At 34.3% G+C, this 20,053-nt stretch overlaps 3 protein-coding genes across 3 annotated transcripts; 2 read left to right on the top strand and 1 right to left on the bottom strand.

Moving 5' to 3' along the window:
- Positions 1-4,784: 4,784 nt before the first annotated feature.
- On the top strand, positions 4,785-6,588 carry LOC131602465 (uncharacterized). The gene has a single exon (XM_058874586.1). The coding sequence runs from the start codon at positions 5,159-5,161 to the stop codon at positions 6,236-6,238; it is 1,080 nt and encodes a 359-aa protein (XP_058730569.1). The 5' UTR covers positions 4,785-5,158; the 3' UTR covers positions 6,239-6,588.
- A 733-nt stretch (positions 6,589-7,321) lies between these two features.
- Positions 7,322-8,293, bottom strand: LOC131605420 (ethylene-responsive transcription factor ERN1-like). The gene has a single exon (XM_058877777.1). The coding sequence runs from the start codon at positions 8,291-8,293 to the stop codon at positions 7,322-7,324; it is 972 nt and encodes a 323-aa protein (XP_058733760.1).
- An 8,030-nt stretch (positions 8,294-16,323) lies between these two features.
- LOC131602464 (polyubiquitin-like) lies at positions 16,324-18,553 on the top strand. Its single transcript, XM_058874585.1, has 2 exons — positions 16,324-16,471; positions 17,015-18,553. Exon 2 carries the CDS (start codon positions 17,015-17,017, stop codon positions 18,386-18,388), a length of 1,374 nt encoding a protein of 457 aa, XP_058730568.1. The 5' UTR covers positions 16,324-16,471; the 3' UTR covers positions 18,389-18,553.
- Positions 18,554-20,053: the final 1,500 nt, after the last annotated feature.

Genomic DNA, 20,053 nt, shown 5'->3' with positions numbered 1-20,053 from the left:
AGACGGTGCATATTGCTAAATAAACTATTAGGGGTTAAATTAAAGCTAAAGTTTAAGGTTTTCAGTATAATAGGTACTCAAATTGGTCTTGCATAAACGAGAGTCCTAAAGTGTCAAGACCGTAACGATTTTGTTAAATTTTTGTTTCAAGTCCTAGCATATTTTAAAGTTTGGCAACCAAGAAGCAATTCGAGTGTGTCGGTTTATGCGATAATAAAAAATTTTCGTTATGGGTCAAGAATTTTAAAGAAAATGGGGAAATTCAATAATGAATGAAAGAGTTGAATTCAAGGACTTAAAAGTACAAGTACATGAATCTCTTTATTGAAGGGAAATAACAAAAGGGAAAAACAGGAATTTAAATCTACTTAGAAAGCAATAAAGATTAAAAACGATAAATTTTCCTCCCCCACACTTAAATTTAACATTGTCCTCAATGTTTTGAAATAAGGTGAGAAAAGAAAGTGAAGATAGCAGGGGCTCTATTCTTGTCCTCGTCCACGTGCATGGCCACGAGCTCTTCCATGTCCTTCATATCCGGGTACACTGACATGGCGAATAATCTCGTGAAAGTCATGTATGCGAACACTTAATTTACCCATCTCCTTAGTTAGGCTAGCGATTCTCCTTGTGTTCCTCTCGCCATACTCTTGTTGTTGTTGCTGCATTTGTTGCATAAGTTGCATCATTGCACTTTATTGATTTCCATCTCCAGCATTCTTGCGCCTTGTTGCAAAATGGCTTCGCCTTGTAGCATGATGGTTTCATAGATGTCATCATCAGTGACACCTCTTCTATGGCGTCTAGAGGATGAGCTTGCCACAAAAGGAGGTTGGTTTACATGTGCAGCTTGCTCCATACATGCGGAGCCACATGCTCCCCAAAGCATATCAATAAAGAAGTGTCAATGGGCCTTCCTAAGAAAGGGTCTGCAAGTGGGACATCCTCAACAACTGGGACATGCGATGCAATTAGGGCATCCTCGTCATGGTGCGCACGACTCTGGGATCCCGACCTCCGTGATAGTCGACACCTAGAGTCTGATGCCTCTGTATCGTAAGGCAGAGGGGGACGACTCTAGCTTGTTCATGATGACGAGCCCTCTCGCACCGAGAAGACACGGTTATGGTGGGTCTTCCGAGTCTCGACCTTTCGTTGTTTTCAATCATAGCCATGAAAAAAATTAACAAACGAGATTAGTAGGAAGGAAAGAGTTCGAAGATGTATCTCCGAAAACCTGAAACAGAACACTTCAGAGCAGTGTTTTTAAAATCAGATCGGACATCAAACCGGTGAGGGTACTGGGTCACTGGTTTATTGGTCGAACCACTGGGTCACTGGTCGAACCGCATGACTAAATCGGGTTAAACCGGATAACTTGGTTGAATAGACTGGTCGTTATAACAAAATTATATAGGTATAAAATCTGTCGAACCGGATGATTCAGTCTCTACAAAATATAACTAACATTTAAATTTTTTGAAAATATCATATTATAAAAAAATTCACAAGTTCATAATTTAAATTCAAATTTTACACATAGGTATCACTAGGGGTGGCAAAACGGGTCCGCCCCGCGGGGAAAGTCCGTTTTACCCGCACTTTTTCGCGGGGCGGGGCAAGGTTTTAGACCCGCTCTCTTTAATCTGCTCGCCCCGCCCCGCCCCATTTTTTGTGGGCTTTTGTGGGCATTTGCTTTTTCATAGAATTTTACTATTTTTAGGCCTAAAAAGGCAAATGCCCACGGACTTTCCCCGCCCCGCCCTCACTTTTGTGCGGGGCGGGGCAAGGTTTTAGACTCGCACTCTTAAAAAAGCCCGCTCCGCCCCACCCCGTTTTTTCGTGGACTTTTGCGGGGCGGGCCTAAACGGGGTGGGCATGCCCGTTTGCCACCCCTAGGTATCACACACAATTAAATAATACATAATTATAAAATATAATTGCAAACAAAAGTTTAATCCGAACATAATCTAATTGAATAATTTATAACAAAATAATTTCATTGTCTACTAAATTTAATTTTAATAAAAGAAAAATTGCTTCAATATCAAAATTATCGATAACAAAATCAACCGCATCTGCAACAACTTTTTTATCATTATTTTTTATTTTAATTTTTAATTAAAATAGTCAAAACGACGTTGTTTTAATTTTTTAAAATTAAAAAAATTAAAAAAAAATTAAAAATGCATTTAAACCGCGAATAAAAAATTTAAATAACAATGTTTAAAAAAAAATTACCAAAAAAACAAGTTTTTCAGAAAATTTACCAAAGTGTCTAGGTTTTGCAGGACCACTAGAGTATGCGCCAAACCATTTGGCGCATTAGTGTAAATTTTCTTGAATTAGTCAATTCATTTGGCGTATAAGTGTTTGTAAAAAGTAAAAAAAAATTAAATAAAAAAGAAACATACACATTGGCGCCAAACCATTTGGCGCATACACCTAATTTTTGTACAAATGCGCCAATTCATTTGGCGCATACTCCAGAGGGTCTTGCAAAACCTAGACACTTTGGTAAATTTTCTAAAAAACTTGTTTTTTTGGTATATTTTTTTTAAACCTTGTTATTTAATTTTTTTTCTTAAACCGCCGGTTCACAAAAATCGCCGGTTTTCCGATTTTAGCGGTTTAAACCGGTTTTGACCAGTTCACACCGGTTCAATGACATTCTCGATCCAGCTATTGAACCAGACCGGTTACCTGGCCGGTTCCCGGTTCGACCGGTCCGACCGGCCAGTCCGGTCCGGTTTTTAAAACACTACTTCAGAGATACATATCCAGAAAAAAGCTTCGTTCAACTTCAATGACATTAGTGCTTCTGCAACTGTCCTAGCCATCTAAACTCATCAAAATCATATAAACATAGTCTATACATCAACTATTTGAAATGCTAATGATATCTAATGCATTAAAACTAACATATTTGAGCTAATACATTAATCAAAATTTAAAATAAGCAAAATTAGAAACTCACTTAAAAATATGTTGATGATGGTGTAAAGTGCTCTGATGTAGAATGCAGTAGTTAGAGGAGTTGAGAATGACAAGATATAAGTAAATGTTGCTTCAAAACTTGACCTTAAATGAAAACTGAAAATTGGTATAGTGAGGCAGAGAGAAATTTTTGATTTTATGAAAAATGAAGAAGGAGAAAGGAGGGTGTTATGGTGTGAGCTTTAAATATGTTTACCGAATTCGGAGATACATATAAAATTAATTTTTTGAAATTAAAAAAAAAATTATGTATTTTCCAACACACCCTTAAAGAAACTTAGAGATGTGTCTCTAAATTTTATTTTAAACAACGAAAATTTAATGTGTCTAAAAATACATCTCTAAATACTATGAGACATTTTAAAAATTTTGTGCAGGAGGATCGAAAGAAAGAGCAAGGTTGAATGAAAAATTGCGTATTGATTTTTTATGAGCATAATAATGATGGTTGTTACTTGTTTTTATTTGGGTGCCTAAATAAATCTAATGTACAACATTATTCACTCATAATTTTAATATCTTATAGATACTCATTAACCTAAAACTTTGACAGAGAAAACTAAATAGGTTTTACAATAAAAACTTTATATTACTATATTTAAACAAATTCCTTTATTTTATACTACTAATTTATTAAGGGTCTATTTGATTCAATCGATAGGAGGAGAAATGAGGAATTTTTATTAAAGAGAAGGGAAGTGAGGAAAAGGGAGAGGAAGGGTTTTAATTGCATATATATTTGGTTCAAAATATGAAAGGGAGGGAGGGAAGAAATTTTATTTACAAATTTACATTTTTAACCTTGTAATTTTACCATAAGATTCACGATATTTATCATTTATAATTTAAATGCAATTGATGAAAAAAATTTATAAAAACGTAACAGTTATAATATATAGTTTTAAAAAAATTATTGAATACAATAAAATCGAAACAAAAATATTACAATAATTAAAAATTAACATAAAAATATATAAAATAAAATAATTTTTTTAATTATAATTATAATAAGAGAAAATATGTAAATTTAATTATAATTAATATGGAGTACCTCCCCTCCAAATTCCCCAAATCGGGGGAAGTAAAAAGTGACTCAGGAGGGAATTTTGTCCCTTCCATCTACCTCCCCTCCCTTTTTAAAATTTGAACCAAACGCATTAACTATTAAAAATCTCTTCCCCTCCATTTACCTCAAACGAAACAGACCATAAGATTATGTTTGGATAGACTAAATTGAACATAGCGGAATATAGTGGAGTATAATGGAGCGGAACGGAATGGAATAAAGATGGTGTTCCATTGTTTGGGTTTTTCATGACGGAATATAAATATTTTGTTATTCCGCCCAAATCGAAGGATATAAAAAATGATACAAAGTGATGGAATGTGATAAAATGCATTTCATCCGATTCCGCTTCATTTCATCCGTTTTTAATCAATTCAAACAATAAAACATAAGTTTATATCATTCCGCTTCATTTCATTCCACTCTCTTCCATGAATCTCCATCAATCCCATCAATCTAAAGATACCTGAGTGTAACCCATAAAGAAACAAAGAGAGGGAGCATGTTCATCTACTCCTTCTTAATAGTTCCCATATTATTTTCTTCTCTAAAATATGTATCTAATAAATAGAGAATAGAGATCCTTAATAGGTTAAAAAAAACTTTCTCTATAAAAGATCTATCATTTTTTATTCTTAGCACTCTCTTCACCTTTAATATATTTATACTTAAGATGTTACCAAAAGAAAAATAGTTCATATCATGGTAGGGTAATTTAAAGTGGTTATAAACATATTACTACTATATTCTCTTTCCTAAAAACGAAAGTGAAAATTATTCTTGAGCTGGAAACAGCTCCAATGTAACCCAAATCTGAATAATTTCCTTTTTCCTACACATTCCTTTCTTCTTCTTCTCTCACACAATCTCACTCTTTAGCGTCCATCTTCGACGCTGCACTTTGCTCCTTTTCTCTCTCTGGTACTGTATATCCTCAATTCCCTTCTATTCAATGTTCATTGCCGACAACAATGCCTTCCACTTTGTGATTCACGTCATGTTAGTTTAATCCACCTGTTTCAGATCTTGGCTTTCACGTTCAATTTGCAATGAAATAATCGATTTTTCTTGTTAATTTTCTGTTTTCATCCGAAAATGGAGATTTCCAGTGGAGGCTGTTCTCCTCGGATTAGGTCTGATCATTTGAAAAGAGAGGGATCAGATGAAGCACGTTTACGCCAAGCTTTTGAATTGCAATTCTCCGATGATCACAATTACGAAATCAAATCAATGAATGCTTTGGATATTCTCAGAGAGACTATAAGGATTCTTAGGTTTAATTCATGGGGTTTCATGATAATCACTGTTTTGCTTATTTGTCCTGTTTCTGCTGTGCTTTTGTCTAATGTGTTAGTGGATGAATCCATTGTTAAGAATCTCACTATTAGGCTTATGTTGGTTGCTGAAACTAGTGGTCTTCCTTTGAGACCTATGATTAAGCAGTCTTGTCAGAGGTTCGCCGAGACTGTTATCTCGTCGGCGATGTGTTTTCCTTTGTATGCCACTTTGTTGTTGCTGTCGAAAACTGCTGTGGTGTATTCTGTTGATTGTAGTAATTCGAAAAAGAAGTTTGATTCTTCTAAGTTTTGTGTGATTGTTGCTAAGTTTTGGAGGAAGATACTTTCGACTTATATGTGGGCTTGTACGATTATAGTTGGCTGCGTTACTATGTTCTGTGTTTTTCTTGTTGCGTTCTGTAGTGCGTTGGCTGTTCTTGGGTTTTCTCCTAATGTTGTTGTGTATGCTGCATTGACGGTTGGGCTAGTTTTCTCTGTTGTCTTTGCTAATGCTATAATCATTTGCAACATTGCGTTGGTGATCTCGGTGCTTGATGATGTTTCGGGGGCGCAGGCGATGCTGCGGTCTAGTATTTTGATAAAGGGTCAGACTCAGGTGGGTCTGCTGATATATCTTGGGTCAACAATTGGGATGGCCTTTGTGGAGGGGCTTTTTGAGCACAGAGTAAAGACACTGAGTTATGGTGATGGATCTTCGAGAATGTGGGAAGGGCCGCTCTTGGTGATAATGTATTCGTTTGTGGTGCTTGTAGATTCCATGATGAGTGCAGTTTTCTATTTCAGTTGTAGATCTTCTAGCATGGAAAACTCAAATGGTGAAGGCGTATCAATTTTAGAAACTATGGCCATTTCTGCTGAAACAATAGGCATGCAATGACAATTCCCAGTGTGATATTGAGTATATCAATTGAATTAATAAGAAGAAGCAGAAGCGGTATAGATTGTTCCCAGCAAATTGTGTTGCCATTGAGGAACCTTGCATCAATACCTCTTCAGAACATTGGATATGACAGCTATATGGAGTGGATGGCTTTAAATGGCTTTCGCCTTGATGAGGTAGCTCTCAGTACATGGATAAGGCTTCTTTTAGTTACTTTACAAACACAGAAACTTAAAATCAGGGTACTTGATGTTTTTAGTTTCTTGTTATGTCAGTGGCAAAGGTAATACTTTTGTAAACAAACGGAAGAAATCAATTCAAATCAAAGCATATGTTTATTGTTCATAGGTGAGATATATTGCAGTTACTTCCCTTGTTTTTGAATCTTCTATCATAATGCTGTGTTGGGGAACCTGCGGAGATTTATGTTAAATCGATCTTTAATTTCAAACATTAATGAGTTCTATTAAATTTTTAGACTAACACATTCATTACTAATGGTCTGGACTAATTGAGAGAGGTGTTAAAGGTTAAGGTTTAATTGTCTTACTATGGTCAAGCACGGTTGAACTGATCTAATGCTACTCCATTTTGAGTATTTTCACCCTATTGAACATGGGCGAGCTCTAGTCTTGCAAGGTTCATTTATATATGGATCTCTGCACTAATAAATATTTGATGGTATTGGGCATATATTATATGCACTTGGACTTTGTTCTGTGGCAGTAGAAGATCCACTGTCTTATATTTTTCTCTCACTTTATACTCATAGAGATGTTTATTTTTCAGGGAGTTCATATCGTATAGAACATATTGTTTTTCACTTTATTTCAGAAAATGGGATAACATGCAATCCATAATTTATAAAGAATAACCTATGCTATTTCAATTTTATTTTCTGACTTCACAGAATATATATCATGAATAGAGCGCCAAATGAATGGACGCAAATTCCCTTCTTCCTGTTAGTAAGTCTAAGCCTTTCCATTTGATATGCTTTTATGCTTCTTCATTTTATTCCTATTCTGGGGTATTGTTATTCTGGTAATTGCTAGTTCATTGTCTCTGTCCTCGAAAATATTATATTTCATTTCCATTTTCTTCTCCAACTTGTAGTCTCAAACACTCAGACACCCCAATCAAGGTGTAAAGACAAGCTGAGAATTTGCGTTCATACTTCATTCTAAAAGTCTCTCTAAGTAACAGTGAATCATCCACGTCAAATTTTTCCTCTGCCATTGGGCCCACCATCTCCTCTGCTATCTCAAATGGAGAAGAGTAAGAGTGGCTTAATGATCCAACAGTATCCAGAAACTGGAAGTCAATGACGCCAACATCACAGTCTTCAAATTCTTCATTACACCCCACAATCTGGTTGTTTCCACCATCATCAACACTGTTAGCACAATGATACTCCGATCTGAAATCCTCTCGGCCACCCTTTCGGTTAAAATCTTCTTCACTAGTTCCACTGCCACAGTCAAAAGTAGTTATGTCAGAAGAACCATAACTAGCACCGTCGTAACTTTCTAGAAAGTTTTCTTCTATTTGGTGAAAATGAAGAGGTTCAGGTGCTGCTTTGGTTTCTTGCTCATCATACTCATCATAGTGGTTAGTATGAAAAGTAGTATTACTAGTAGGAACACAAGAAGAGGCAATGTTTCTGACTTTGAGCCTAAGAAGCAGGAGTTTGACAATCTTTGGAGGAAGAGCAGGAACATAATGAGAAGATTGACAAAGAAAGAAATTTGTGCGGGTGTTTGCACCGCGAAGCAAACGTGCAGCCTCATCATAAGCTCTAGCAGCTTCTTCACCAGTATCGTAAGTCCCTAACCATAGTCTTATATTCTGTATGGTGTCTTTGATCTCAGCTACCCATCTTCCTGAAGGTCTCTGCCTCACCCCAATGAAACTGTTTTTCGCTCTTCGAACTCTTAGTAGAGCAGCAGCTTCTGATGCCGCGTCCTCTCTTATCTGTTTCAATTCAGTGTTTTGTTCCTCACTGTTCTCTTCTCTTCCTTCATACTCTCTTGCTTTTCTCTTGTTCACCATCTTTCACTTCATAAGGTGTGATTTTTTGCTTTTGGTATAGTGCATTGCAGCATGGGAGAGCTTGCACATTTATATGATTGGTGAGTAGAAGCTCTTTAGTTCTGAGAGTGAGATCTTCTGTGTTGGATTTGGATTTCCTCTATTTTATTTTATTTTCGTAATAAACAACTTCAGAACTGTCCAAAACTTCCTTGTCAATCTAGTGGAGATATCGAGGTGGAAATGTCTTTTTTTGTGTTGTATTGCTCTTACATTACTGATGCACTGCAAGTCATTGATTTCATTCAACGGTTAAGATTATCGTCGTTGCAGTGATGCACCACTAAAATACAGGTACATGGTAAGTGTTCCCTTATGTTTCCACAAGCATTATAGATGGACATGGATTGCCTGAGGTTGCGATCCTCTGCAGTCACGCAGTCAGGTGAATCACTGTCATTTTTACAATATTGAAAGACTTGAAATATAAATTTCACAAATCAGTATCAACTAGATTACTATCAACCTACAGTTACTTTTTGACGGCACATAATCCATTTCCGATCGAAGATCTCGTCCTCTTTCTCCACTCATATTCTTACCATAATATTTGTCAATAATTTGAAGTTTTGTTCTTGTAACAGACTTTTGTTTTGGCTGGATTTGGATAGTAAGTAAATTTAGATTAATTTCCGGCAAATGAAAACCATTTGTCGAAGTGTCACAAACCTTGTAGAAATCACCTTATCAGTATTCTTTTACCGTTAAGCTTTTAGAATAAGAACCACTAAACTCTGTTGGGAGCATTGTTTATGTTCATATCTTACACTTTGTCATATGTTATGATTTTTTTTCTTTTCTTATCCTTTAAATTCTGTTAGAAATTTCAGAAATTGAAAAAAATGTTCTCTAGATTCTAGAATCTGGAGTGTTTATGAGGCACCCGGATTCTAGAATTTGAAATTGATGAATTTGTGGATAAACATAATGAATCAAAATACTCCATTAAATTAGATGGAATTTCACATGTTGCATGTCAAACATCAACAATAAGTTGAAGATAATTAGAAACTTCTATTAAATACAAACAAGATCATAGATCGAACAAATTAATTACTTCTAAATCAATTCAACCATGCATGTTATGATTTCATCAAAAGTTTTGAGACAAATTAGACTTGAACAAATCATAAAAACATATCTCATAAAAACATATCTCACTAAGATAGCATCTAACTCAATTGGTTATTGGTTCTGATCTACTCAACTATGCATGTTCACATCTCATCAAAAGTTTTGAGATAAATTAGACTTGAACAAATCATAAGAACAAATTTGACTAAGATAGCATCTAACTCAATTGGTTTTGATCTGACTATTGAAAAAGACTTACAAGTGTGAGTAGTGTGGAAAAGTTTCACATTGGTTAGGAATGTGAAGACTTTAGCAATTATAAGTGGAAAAACTCACACACCTATCACCTTAAGATTTTTGGTGAGTATGTGACGTGTCTCTCACAAAGGTGTGTTACTCCAAACGAAAGTCTCAAAAGTTAAAAATGCTCCTCGTGCTGACCCCATCGAATTGCCCCAACAAATGTTATCATGAGCCTTTGGTTTCGAGTGAAGGGACCGATTTACTTGTATCGAAATTCTTTACTGGATAGGAGGTGTGGGGAAGTCCCACATTGGTTAGGAATGCGATAAAATATCCATTTGAGGAGGAGCATTGTGAATAGACTCACACTTAAGGGAGAGTGTTGAAAAAGAATTACAAGTGTAGGTAGTGTGGGTAAATCCCACATTGGTTAGGAATGTGGTCTGTAGAGAATAGAGCAATTATAAGTGGGAGAATTCATACACCTACCATCTTAAGGTTTTGGGTGAGTATGTGGTATGTCTCTCACAAAGGTGTGTTGTTCAAAAGAAAAGTTTCCAAAGTTAAAAATGTTCCTCCAGTCCATCGAAGGTACCAAGACTAGAGACAGTTCTTGGATTCCAGTTGTTATAATTTGTCCTTGACGCTCAAGGCGCAAACGAACGGTTAAATAGCATGTATAACATAGTTCAACAAAAAAACTCGCATGCAGTGGAGGAGAGGTTGCATCGTCGTGAAGAAATTCTACATAATGCAAATCCAAGAGGAAACACTTTGCAAGAAATCGCCTCACATAGAAGTTGTACCATTATCCCTTAGGCAACCACATCTCACTGAGATGCCTTTGCAAGATCTTTAAATCATCAAAGAAAATCAGATTCAACATCCATTTGATAAAGCTTAAAATCTAGGCAGCAAGCGAATGCCAAAAGGAGTCAAATAGCTTCTAAACGAGCTACCAGAGCATAAGTTTCCTCGTAGTCTATTTCTTCAGCTTGACTAAACCATTTTCCCACTAATCTTGCTTTATTTATAGTAATTGCACAATTTTCATCCATATTGTTTCTAAATACCCTTCTAGTGCCAATGACAGTTTTATCAACTCGACGCGAAACAAGATCCCAAATGCTGCTACGTTTAAATTGGATAAGTTCTTCTTGCATAGAAAGTAACTATCCCTTATCAAGTAAAACATTATATATCGATTTAGGTTCAATCTGAAAAATGAAAGCAGTGTACTTACATAAATTATTAACCTGAGATCTAGTACTTACACCTTTTTTTATATATTCCAGTATTTGATCCAACAAATGATCTTTTACTATTGTCTAATCTTGAGGCAGCTAGTTCAAGGTCTCTTGATTTTCATCCCTATGTAAGCTTTCCTCTTTATCTTCTTTAATGTCCCCATCCTTTTGTGAAGGAGGAGGATCCTCTTTGGGACTTTCATCGTTTATCAACTTCTCTGTTATCATACCTGAAACATCAGAACAAATACCTTTCACTGTCTTTTGGTGTGAGGACTCGTCAAATACAACATGAATAGATTTTTCTACTAAAGTTGTTCTATGATTGTAAACTCTATAAGCTTTACTCGTAGATGAGTACCCTAAGAATACCCATTCATCAAATTTAGCATCAAATGTATCAAGATTGTCATTTCCGTTATTTAAAATGAAACATTTGCAATCGAAAATGCAAACTAAGAAATGTTTGGCTTTCTATCTTTAAGAAACTCATAGGATGTCTTCTCTAGGATGGATCGAATGACCACTCTGTTTAAGACATGGCATGCGGTATAATCGCATTTACTCAAAAGTACTTAGGTAAGCTCATTTCACTTGTCATGGTCAGAGCCAATTATTCTAAAACACGATTTTTATGCTTAACAACACCATTTTATCATGGAGTTCTCGGACATGAAAAGTTATAGGCAATTTCATTTTTCGTTACAAAAGTTTTGAAATTGGTGGTTAACAAATTCACTACCACCGTGATCAATACGGAGTGTGATAATTTTCAAACTAAACATTCTGGATAAGCTTAGCAAAATTAACGAAAGCTTCAAAAGTTTCATCCTTATGGGTTAGAAATAATGTCCAAGTGAATATAAAGTAGTTATTAACAATCACAAACCTGTAATAATTGCCTCATAAACTTCGTGTCCGCGAAAGGACAAACAAGTCTAGGCGGAGAAGCTCGAGAGGTTTTGATGTCAAAACAATTTTTTCCGATTTAAACGACACTCTCGTTTTCTTTACCATTTGACAAACATCACATACATTGTCTTTTAAAAAATTAATCTTAGGAAGACCAATCACTAGATTCATGGAAGTTATTATATTGATTAAGTCGAAATGCACGTGACTTAAGCGTCTATGCCATAACTAAGAATCTTCACCCTTGGCGACTAAGCACTTAGTTCCATGCATTGACACATCATCTAGATCAAGTATATAGACTCTATCAATCCTAGAACCATTAAAAACAAGGTTCTTACTTGCCTTATGTTCAATCAAACAACATAGAATATCAAAAACCACTGAGTATCCTTGCGCATAATTGGCTAATGCTAAGTAGGTTGTGTTTAAGCTCTTTAACTAAAAGCACTTTTTCAATGGTGATTTTGGAGGGATTTCCCACAATACCTTCACCTAGAATTTACATCTTGTTTTGCCTCCATATGTGACGTTACCGCTTTATTTGTCATTGAACTTGATAAACATGAAAGCATCTCCCGTCATGTGTCTTGAACATCGCTATCTAGGAACCATAACCTTTTTGCAGAGACAAGACCTTCCTGCAGACAATCAAATAAGAAATTTAGGTACCTAACTAGTGGGTCATTTGGGGTTAGTTGAGGAGCACTTAGGCACCCATGTCATTATACCACTAAGAACTTGAACATTTCTAATATGACAAAGAGGCATAATGTGACCCTTATCACCACAATAATGACATAGATTTTAATGAAATATTTTTCTATTTATCCTAGTTACATGAGGGTTTTTCTTAAAATCGGCGCCTCTATCATTTGAACAATTAGTAGAAGATAGCGAAATAGAATGAGTTAGTTGTCCTTTAAAAGTTTCAAATTTAAGTTTTAAAGTTGGACAAGTAACTCACTCTACTTTTTTTTTATATTTTCAACTAAAGTGTGAGAAACATTAAAACGCTCATCAACTAGATATGTATGCACTTTCCTAAGAGAATCCAAATCGTTATTACGATCATTTATCTCCTTTTCGAGTTTTAAAATTGTTTCGTTTTGGAGAAGAGTTTTCTTAAATAATTTATAGAATCCGAATACATATCATTAAATGCTTTGGAAAACTCACTATATGAATATTCATCATCAGGATCAGAAGTATATACCTGTGAGCTTTCACCTTTCTTACGTGCCATGAAACATAGGTTGACACACTCATCATATGAACTTGAGCAAGAATCTGAGGATGAGCTCTCATCCTCTTCTTCCTACACGATATAGACTCTACGACCTTTGGCGCCTTTGCCTTTCATCTTGTAGACTTCCTTATCTTTATTTTTATGATGCTTTGTGAGACTTGGACAAGTAGTTATATAATGTCTCGATTTTCTGCACTCATAATACGTAATATCATCATCCTTTTTCTTGTGTTCTCTTTTAGGAGGGTGACTATTTTTTAAATTTACCAAACCTTTGCCGCAATGCTTGAGCTTGTTTCTTTTCAAGTATCTATTGAAGTGTCTAATGAATAAACACATATCATATTCTTTAGGAGCTTCTTCGTCAGAGTTATCAAGTTATTCCTTTGACTTATTCACTTTAGATGACAAAGCTTTCAAAGAAAAATCCCTTTTCTCTTTCTTTTTCGAATTTACTTCGCTATCCGTTAGTCATTTCAGTTTATTTTCATGCTTAACTAGTTTCTCAAATAACTTTGTAATGTACAAAGTACTAAGATCGTTAGATTCCTTTATAGCGGTAACCTTTGGTTGCCACTCCCTATACATAGATCTTAATATTTTGTTAGTACAATCTTTGTTAGAAAAGGTTTTTCTCAAGTTGATAGTTAGTTGATTAAGTGTAGGAATCTAGTCTGCATGGAATTAATGGATTCTTCGGGTTTCATATGGAATAATTCGAACTCTTTTGTAAACATGTTGATCTTAGAATCCTTAACGTCATTTATTCCATCATAAAGTATTTGGATAGCATCCCACATGCCTTTAGTACTCTTCTTATATTAAAATGAGTATAATACTTTCACGCTTAAAGCGAATATAAGTATATTCCTCGATTTCAGATCATATGAAGTTTTTTTGGTTTCATCATCTGTCCAAACCTTTGGGTGTTTAATAACATCATCGTCGCCCTTAGGGATAAAAGGCCCTTTGGTGGCGGCTACCCATATATTTTTCCAACTGATAGTAAATGTACATACATGTTCTCTTTTCAATAGGCATAATTCTCGCCTTTATAAAACAAGTGATCTATTCAACACTCCCTTTGGATCGTCATCGTCAGCCATATTCTCAAACTTTTGAGTTGCATAGACCTAATCAAAAGACCATCTCTGAGGCCAATTATTGGGTGAGAATATGAAGTAGAGAAACACTTTAGAAGGGGTGAATAGACCCTAATTAAAAATTCAACCGATTTCCAAAAATAGAATATTAGAGGTTTTTCAAAATGCGCGGAAGTCTTCAAGCGAAAATAGAGATCATATGCTTGTATTAAAATTCAACCACGTTAACAAATACGCAATTCACAATTCTCACAGATTTTTCAAAGACAATGATTAATTAAGTGATTTCAGATTACACGAGATGTATCATGCACAATAATTCAATTAATACCGTATTCTATTAGCACTATTTTTCTAGAGTTTAATCAGCAGTAAAGCTCAATTAGGTATCAATTCTAAAAAAACTAACCTTACGTAATAAATCACTACCCACTCAATTGAACGATAAAATACGCTAAGAATTGATAACCTAAGCATGCAATATCCTGTGAAATTTAAAATTGCAAGAGTGAATGAAAGAGAGAGAAAGATATATATATATATATATATATATATATATATATATATATATATATATATATATATATATATATATATATATATATATATATATATATATATATATATATATATATATATATATATATATATATATATATATATATATATATATATATATATATACAGAGAGAGAGGATATATAGTGGTTCAACTCTACCATCCTCGCAGGAGCCTACTCCACGTCTCCACTCTTCAATGGTTTCCCAGTGGAACATGTTTTCTTCCTGTATGTTTTGACAAGTATTACAAGAGTTCATACAGTCATCGATCCCTAATAATGCTAAGAAAAGTAAATCTCATATTTGGATCTTGACTTATATATAACTTAATTCCTACCTCTTCTAGGAAATCTTTACTCGATTCTTGCTTCTTGAATCTTCAAGCTTCACCAATTTGCTCACAGTCCTCGTGTATGGCAATCACCCTTTGATCTTACTGATTTCTTGAGCGGTGAATTATCTGAAGATTTGAAAATAACTCCACCTTATTTGTAGCCTTCCACACAATTACTACCAAGGTCAGATGGAGAGAAGAGCCTCCTTTTTTTCACTAGAATATGTCACTTCCAATGACGACAACTCAATCTTGCAAGCTTCTTGAAATTTTTTACCAAACCTTCAAGAATGGATAGGTTCAAAACATGTCTCCCACAACAATTACAAATCTCCACAATCAACATATGAAATCAAACTAAAGGTTGGAGATGAAAAAAAATTGTTTGCAAGAGTTTTTTAGTTTTAAAAAATGAAAGGGTGTTGATTTCACAAAATCCCAATGTAGATTATGAAATTGCTTACTGAAAATAAAGTGACAAAATAAATTTATATGTGCTTGAGATTAAACACAAAAATGGATGAAAAAAGTTAGTTAGATTCGAGACAAGAACATCTATTGATTTGAGTCAAATGAGCAAGTGAAGTGAAATAAGAAAACATAAATAAGCAAGTTAAGCACAAAAATGAGAAATGTTCTGATTCAAGTCAAGTAGAAAGTCAGATTCGAATCAAATGAGGTAGACGCTAACCATATCTATCTGATTTGAAGTATAACATGTGATTCGAGTCACATGGTTGCCTGATTTGAATCAAGATAAAAGTGTGATTTGAGTCACAGGTTTTGAAAAAACACTTGTTTTATTTTTAATTTGAATCTGAGACCTTGAGAAGAGCATACCTTCAAAATCTAAGCTTTTACTACTAAGCCACTCATACATAAAATTTATATTGTTAACATCACATCTATGTTGTAAAATTATATTTAAACATTAATTAACTATATTGAATATAAAACTGTTGTTTTTAATGAAAGAATTTATATGCAGTTGTCCAACCTATTTTAACTATCTAAAATTTGAACTGAAAATAAATTTATTCAAATAGATGCAAAATGAATTGAATAATTTATAAGGCAGAAATTTCTAACTAGTTTAAATAAAGAAGTTACTTTTGAAAACTTCAACTCGAAGGAAAAGAAAATCACAAACCAGATTGGTATAGAATCTACTAGATTATTGCAGAAGGTTATCGTCCATAGGAAAATCAAACTGGGTGTATTTGGGCAGCTTAACATTACACGTAGCAAATATTTATTAGTAAGTCAAAGGACATTTTGGTCATTTAGTTGGCACAACCTATATATAAAACCACTCCTCCAAACCCTATTCTTCATTCACTTTTCATACATCTCTAATCTCTATTCGATAAAATTCTCAACACTCTTCTTTTCTTCTTCGAAAAATCTACGATTCAAGGTTTGTCACCGTTTTCTCTCTACCCCTTCCAATTCAGAGCATTCTTTTTCTTATTGAATATCTGTGCGATTCAATATTGTAATTCTTTTCAACAATTTTTCATGTACTGTGAATGAATTTGATATTTGATCGATTCGGTTTTTTCACATGATCGTGTTTCTGATTTGCGATTAGTCACAAACATGAAGCTTTTACCCTAATTTTCAAGTTAATTTTCTATTTCTGTTGAACTAATTTGTCGGATAATGATTGATTAGGGTTTGTGTTGTTATTTGTTCTTATTTTGGTTTATTAGGGTTTGTGTTGTTATTTGTTCTTATTTTGATTGATTAGGGTTTGTGTTGCAATTTGTTCTAATTTCGGTTTATTAGTGTTTGTGTTGCGATTTGTTCTAATTTCGGTTTATTAGGGTTTGTATTGTGGCTTGTAGTATTGTTTTCGGTTTATTAGGGTTTGTATTGTGATTTGTAGTATTGTTTTCGGTTTATTAGGGTTTGTATTGTGATTTGTAGTTTATGATGTTTACTATGTTGAATTTTACAGATGCAAATCTTTGTGAAAACATTGACCGGCAAAACTATCACCCTTGAGGTGGAGAGTTCTGATACCATAGACAACGTGAAAGCTAAGATCCAAGATAAGGAAGGGATTCCACCCGATCAGCAAAGGCTTATCTTTGCAGGGAAACAATTGGAAGATGGTCGCACACTTGCTGATTACAACATTCAGAAGGAGTCTACACTTCACCTTGTGCTTAGATTGAGAGGTGGAATGCAAATCTTTGTCAAGACCTTGACAGGGAAGACCATCACCCTTGAGGTTGAATCCTCAGATACCATTGATAATGTCAAGACCAAGATCCAGGATAAGGAAGGTATCCCTCCTGATCAGCAGAGGCTTATCTTTGCAGGGAAACAACTTGAGGATGGAAGGACTCTAGCCGATTACAACATACAGAAGGAATCTACCCTTCATTTGGTGCTTAGATTGAGAGGTGGAATGCAAATCTTTGTGAAGACTTTGACAGGAAAAACTATCACTTTGGAGGTTGAGAGTTCAGATACTATTGATAATGTGAAAACTAAGATTCAGGATAAGGAGGGTATCCCACCAGATCAACAAAGGCTTATCTTTGCAGGGAAACAACTTGAAGATGGAAGGACCCTTGCGGATTACAACATCCAAAAGGAGTCTACCCTTCATCTGGTTCTTAGATTGAGAGGTGGAATGCAAATTTTTGTGAAAACTTTGACTGGGAAAACTATTACTTTGGAGGTTGAGAGTTCAGATACTATTGATAATGTCAAGACCAAGATTCAGGATAAGGAGGGTATCCCACCAGATCAACAAAGGCTTATCTTTGCAGGGAAACAACTTGAAGATGGAAGGACTCTGGCTGATTATAACATCCAGAAGGAATCCACTCTCCATTTGGTATTGAGACTTCGTGGAGGTATGCAAATTTTTGTTAAGACCCTCACTGGAAAGACTATAACTTTGGAGGTTGAAAGTTCTGATACAATTGATAATGTCAAAACCAAAATTCAAGACAAAGAGGGAATTCCTCCAGATCAGCAGAGGCTAATTTTTGCCGGTAAGCAATTGGAGGATGGTCGTACTCTGGCTGATTATAATATCCAGAAGGAATCCACTCTGCACTTGGTTTTGAGGCTTCGTGGTGGGATGCAAATATTTGTGAAGACACTTACTGGGAAGACTATTACCTTGGAGGTGGAAAGCTCTGACACTATTGATAATGTGAAAACAAAAATACAGGATAAGGAGGGTATTCCACCAGACCAGCAGAGGCTTATTTTTGCAGGCAAGCAGTTGGAGGATGGTCGTACCTTGGCAGATTACAATATTCAGAAAGAATCTACCTTGCACCTTGTTCTTCGTCTCCGTGGTGGATTCTAAGTGTCTCTTTAGTATGTTTGTTTGCATTTGTGTGTTCCTTTTGTCTCTGTTGCTGTGTTAAAATTGCTGTATTCTCGAAACATTTTTGATGTGATAACATCTTTATTTTCTCCTTGAATAGATGAAAGTGCTTTTGCCATTTTAAATAAATTGTAATTTTGTTAATCTCTCTAATATTTTTCATGATTTGTGGATCTGTTTTTTTTGTGTGGCTTAGTTTGATCATCATATATGAAAGTGCTTTTGCCACTTTGAATAAAATCGCAATTTTGCCATAGTAATTTATTTAGTATTGTTTATGATTTGTGGATATGTTTTTTTATGGCTTATTGTGTAGAACCTTGATGGATAATGGAGACTATTTCCCCGATGATGGGGATACTAAATCCTATCATATTCCTATGTCATTTAAATATTGATTTAGGCCTCTAAATTTAAGTAAATTTTAAGTTTTGAAATAATTTATATAATTATTGTTTATTAATAATATTGATAAGAGAAAATTAAAGAATACTACAAAGTAATAAATAGTTTAAATTGTAGAATAATAATTTCTTTTTATAAACAAGAAGGCCTAAACCCAACTACAAAAAAGGAAATGAAGAGAATTTTTTTTATCAAGATCAAGAGAATCTTTTTGAGGAAGATTCTTAAGAAACTCATCTTTTGAAGAAGATTATTAAGAAATTTAGGAGCTTCTTCAAAAAAATTTATAATTATTTCTCAATAACTGTTCTGTCCAATTTTTGCTATCCAATTTTTGCTAGCTCATCTATAACCCAGTTAGCTTCTCGAAAAGAATGATCTAATAACAAACGATTGGAGATCATTTATTGTTATTTTTTAAAAATGATTTATAAGTTATTTTCAAAAGATTTTTAAGAAATTCATAAGATTCTTAAGAAATTCAGGAGTTTCTTCAAAGAATTTATAATCATTTTTCAGTCCAACCTTTACTAACTCATCTACAACTGTTAGTTTCTCGAAAAAACATCTAACATCACAACATGACTATTAACAGACGAATTTGACGAAATTGTAAAACAGATGAATTTGACGAAATTGTAAAATAAAAATAAGTGGAGATAATTTTTTGTTATTTTTTCAAAATGATTTATAAGTTATGACTTAGAGATATCAATGGGTCTAGGTGATGGGGGAGATAATTCCTGATACGGAAAAAACTTTCACCTTGTTTTAGATCTTTATCATGGAAAAAATATTCATCCTAGTTGCCGGTTTCTGCAGTAAACAGTTTAAAATTTTAAACGAACGTTTGTTTTTCTTACATAAAATTTTAAGGAAGAAGAGAAAATACACTTAGACTTTGGGCGACAAACTTTCGATTCAATCTCCTATGGGCGACAAACTTTCGATTCAATCTCCTATAAGTTTTTTTTTTATCAATCTTTATTGACATAAAAACTTTCGTTTTTCATTCTCTTCATGCAATGTCATAAACCATCTCCTAGACTATATTAAAAGAATTTTTCATTCCGCATCTACACCTTTAGGCATCTCTGGCGAAATTTTATTTTTACCTTCAAAATTTGAAAATATTCAAACGCACAATATTTTATTTTTTGAGGTATTTTTAAAGATGCATCTCCGAGCACATCACATTTTATTTTTTTAGAGGTGTTTTCGGAGATATATCTCTTAAAC

Source organism: Vicia villosa, linkage group LG5, assembly GCF_029867415.1.
Source record: "Vicia villosa cultivar HV-30 ecotype Madison, WI linkage group LG5, Vvil1.0, whole genome shotgun sequence".
NCBI classification, from domain to species: domain Eukaryota; kingdom Viridiplantae; phylum Streptophyta; class Magnoliopsida; order Fabales; family Fabaceae; genus Vicia; species Vicia villosa.
Note: the sequence above shows the minus strand (reverse complement) of the source record. Positions and strands in the feature narration are given on the sequence as shown.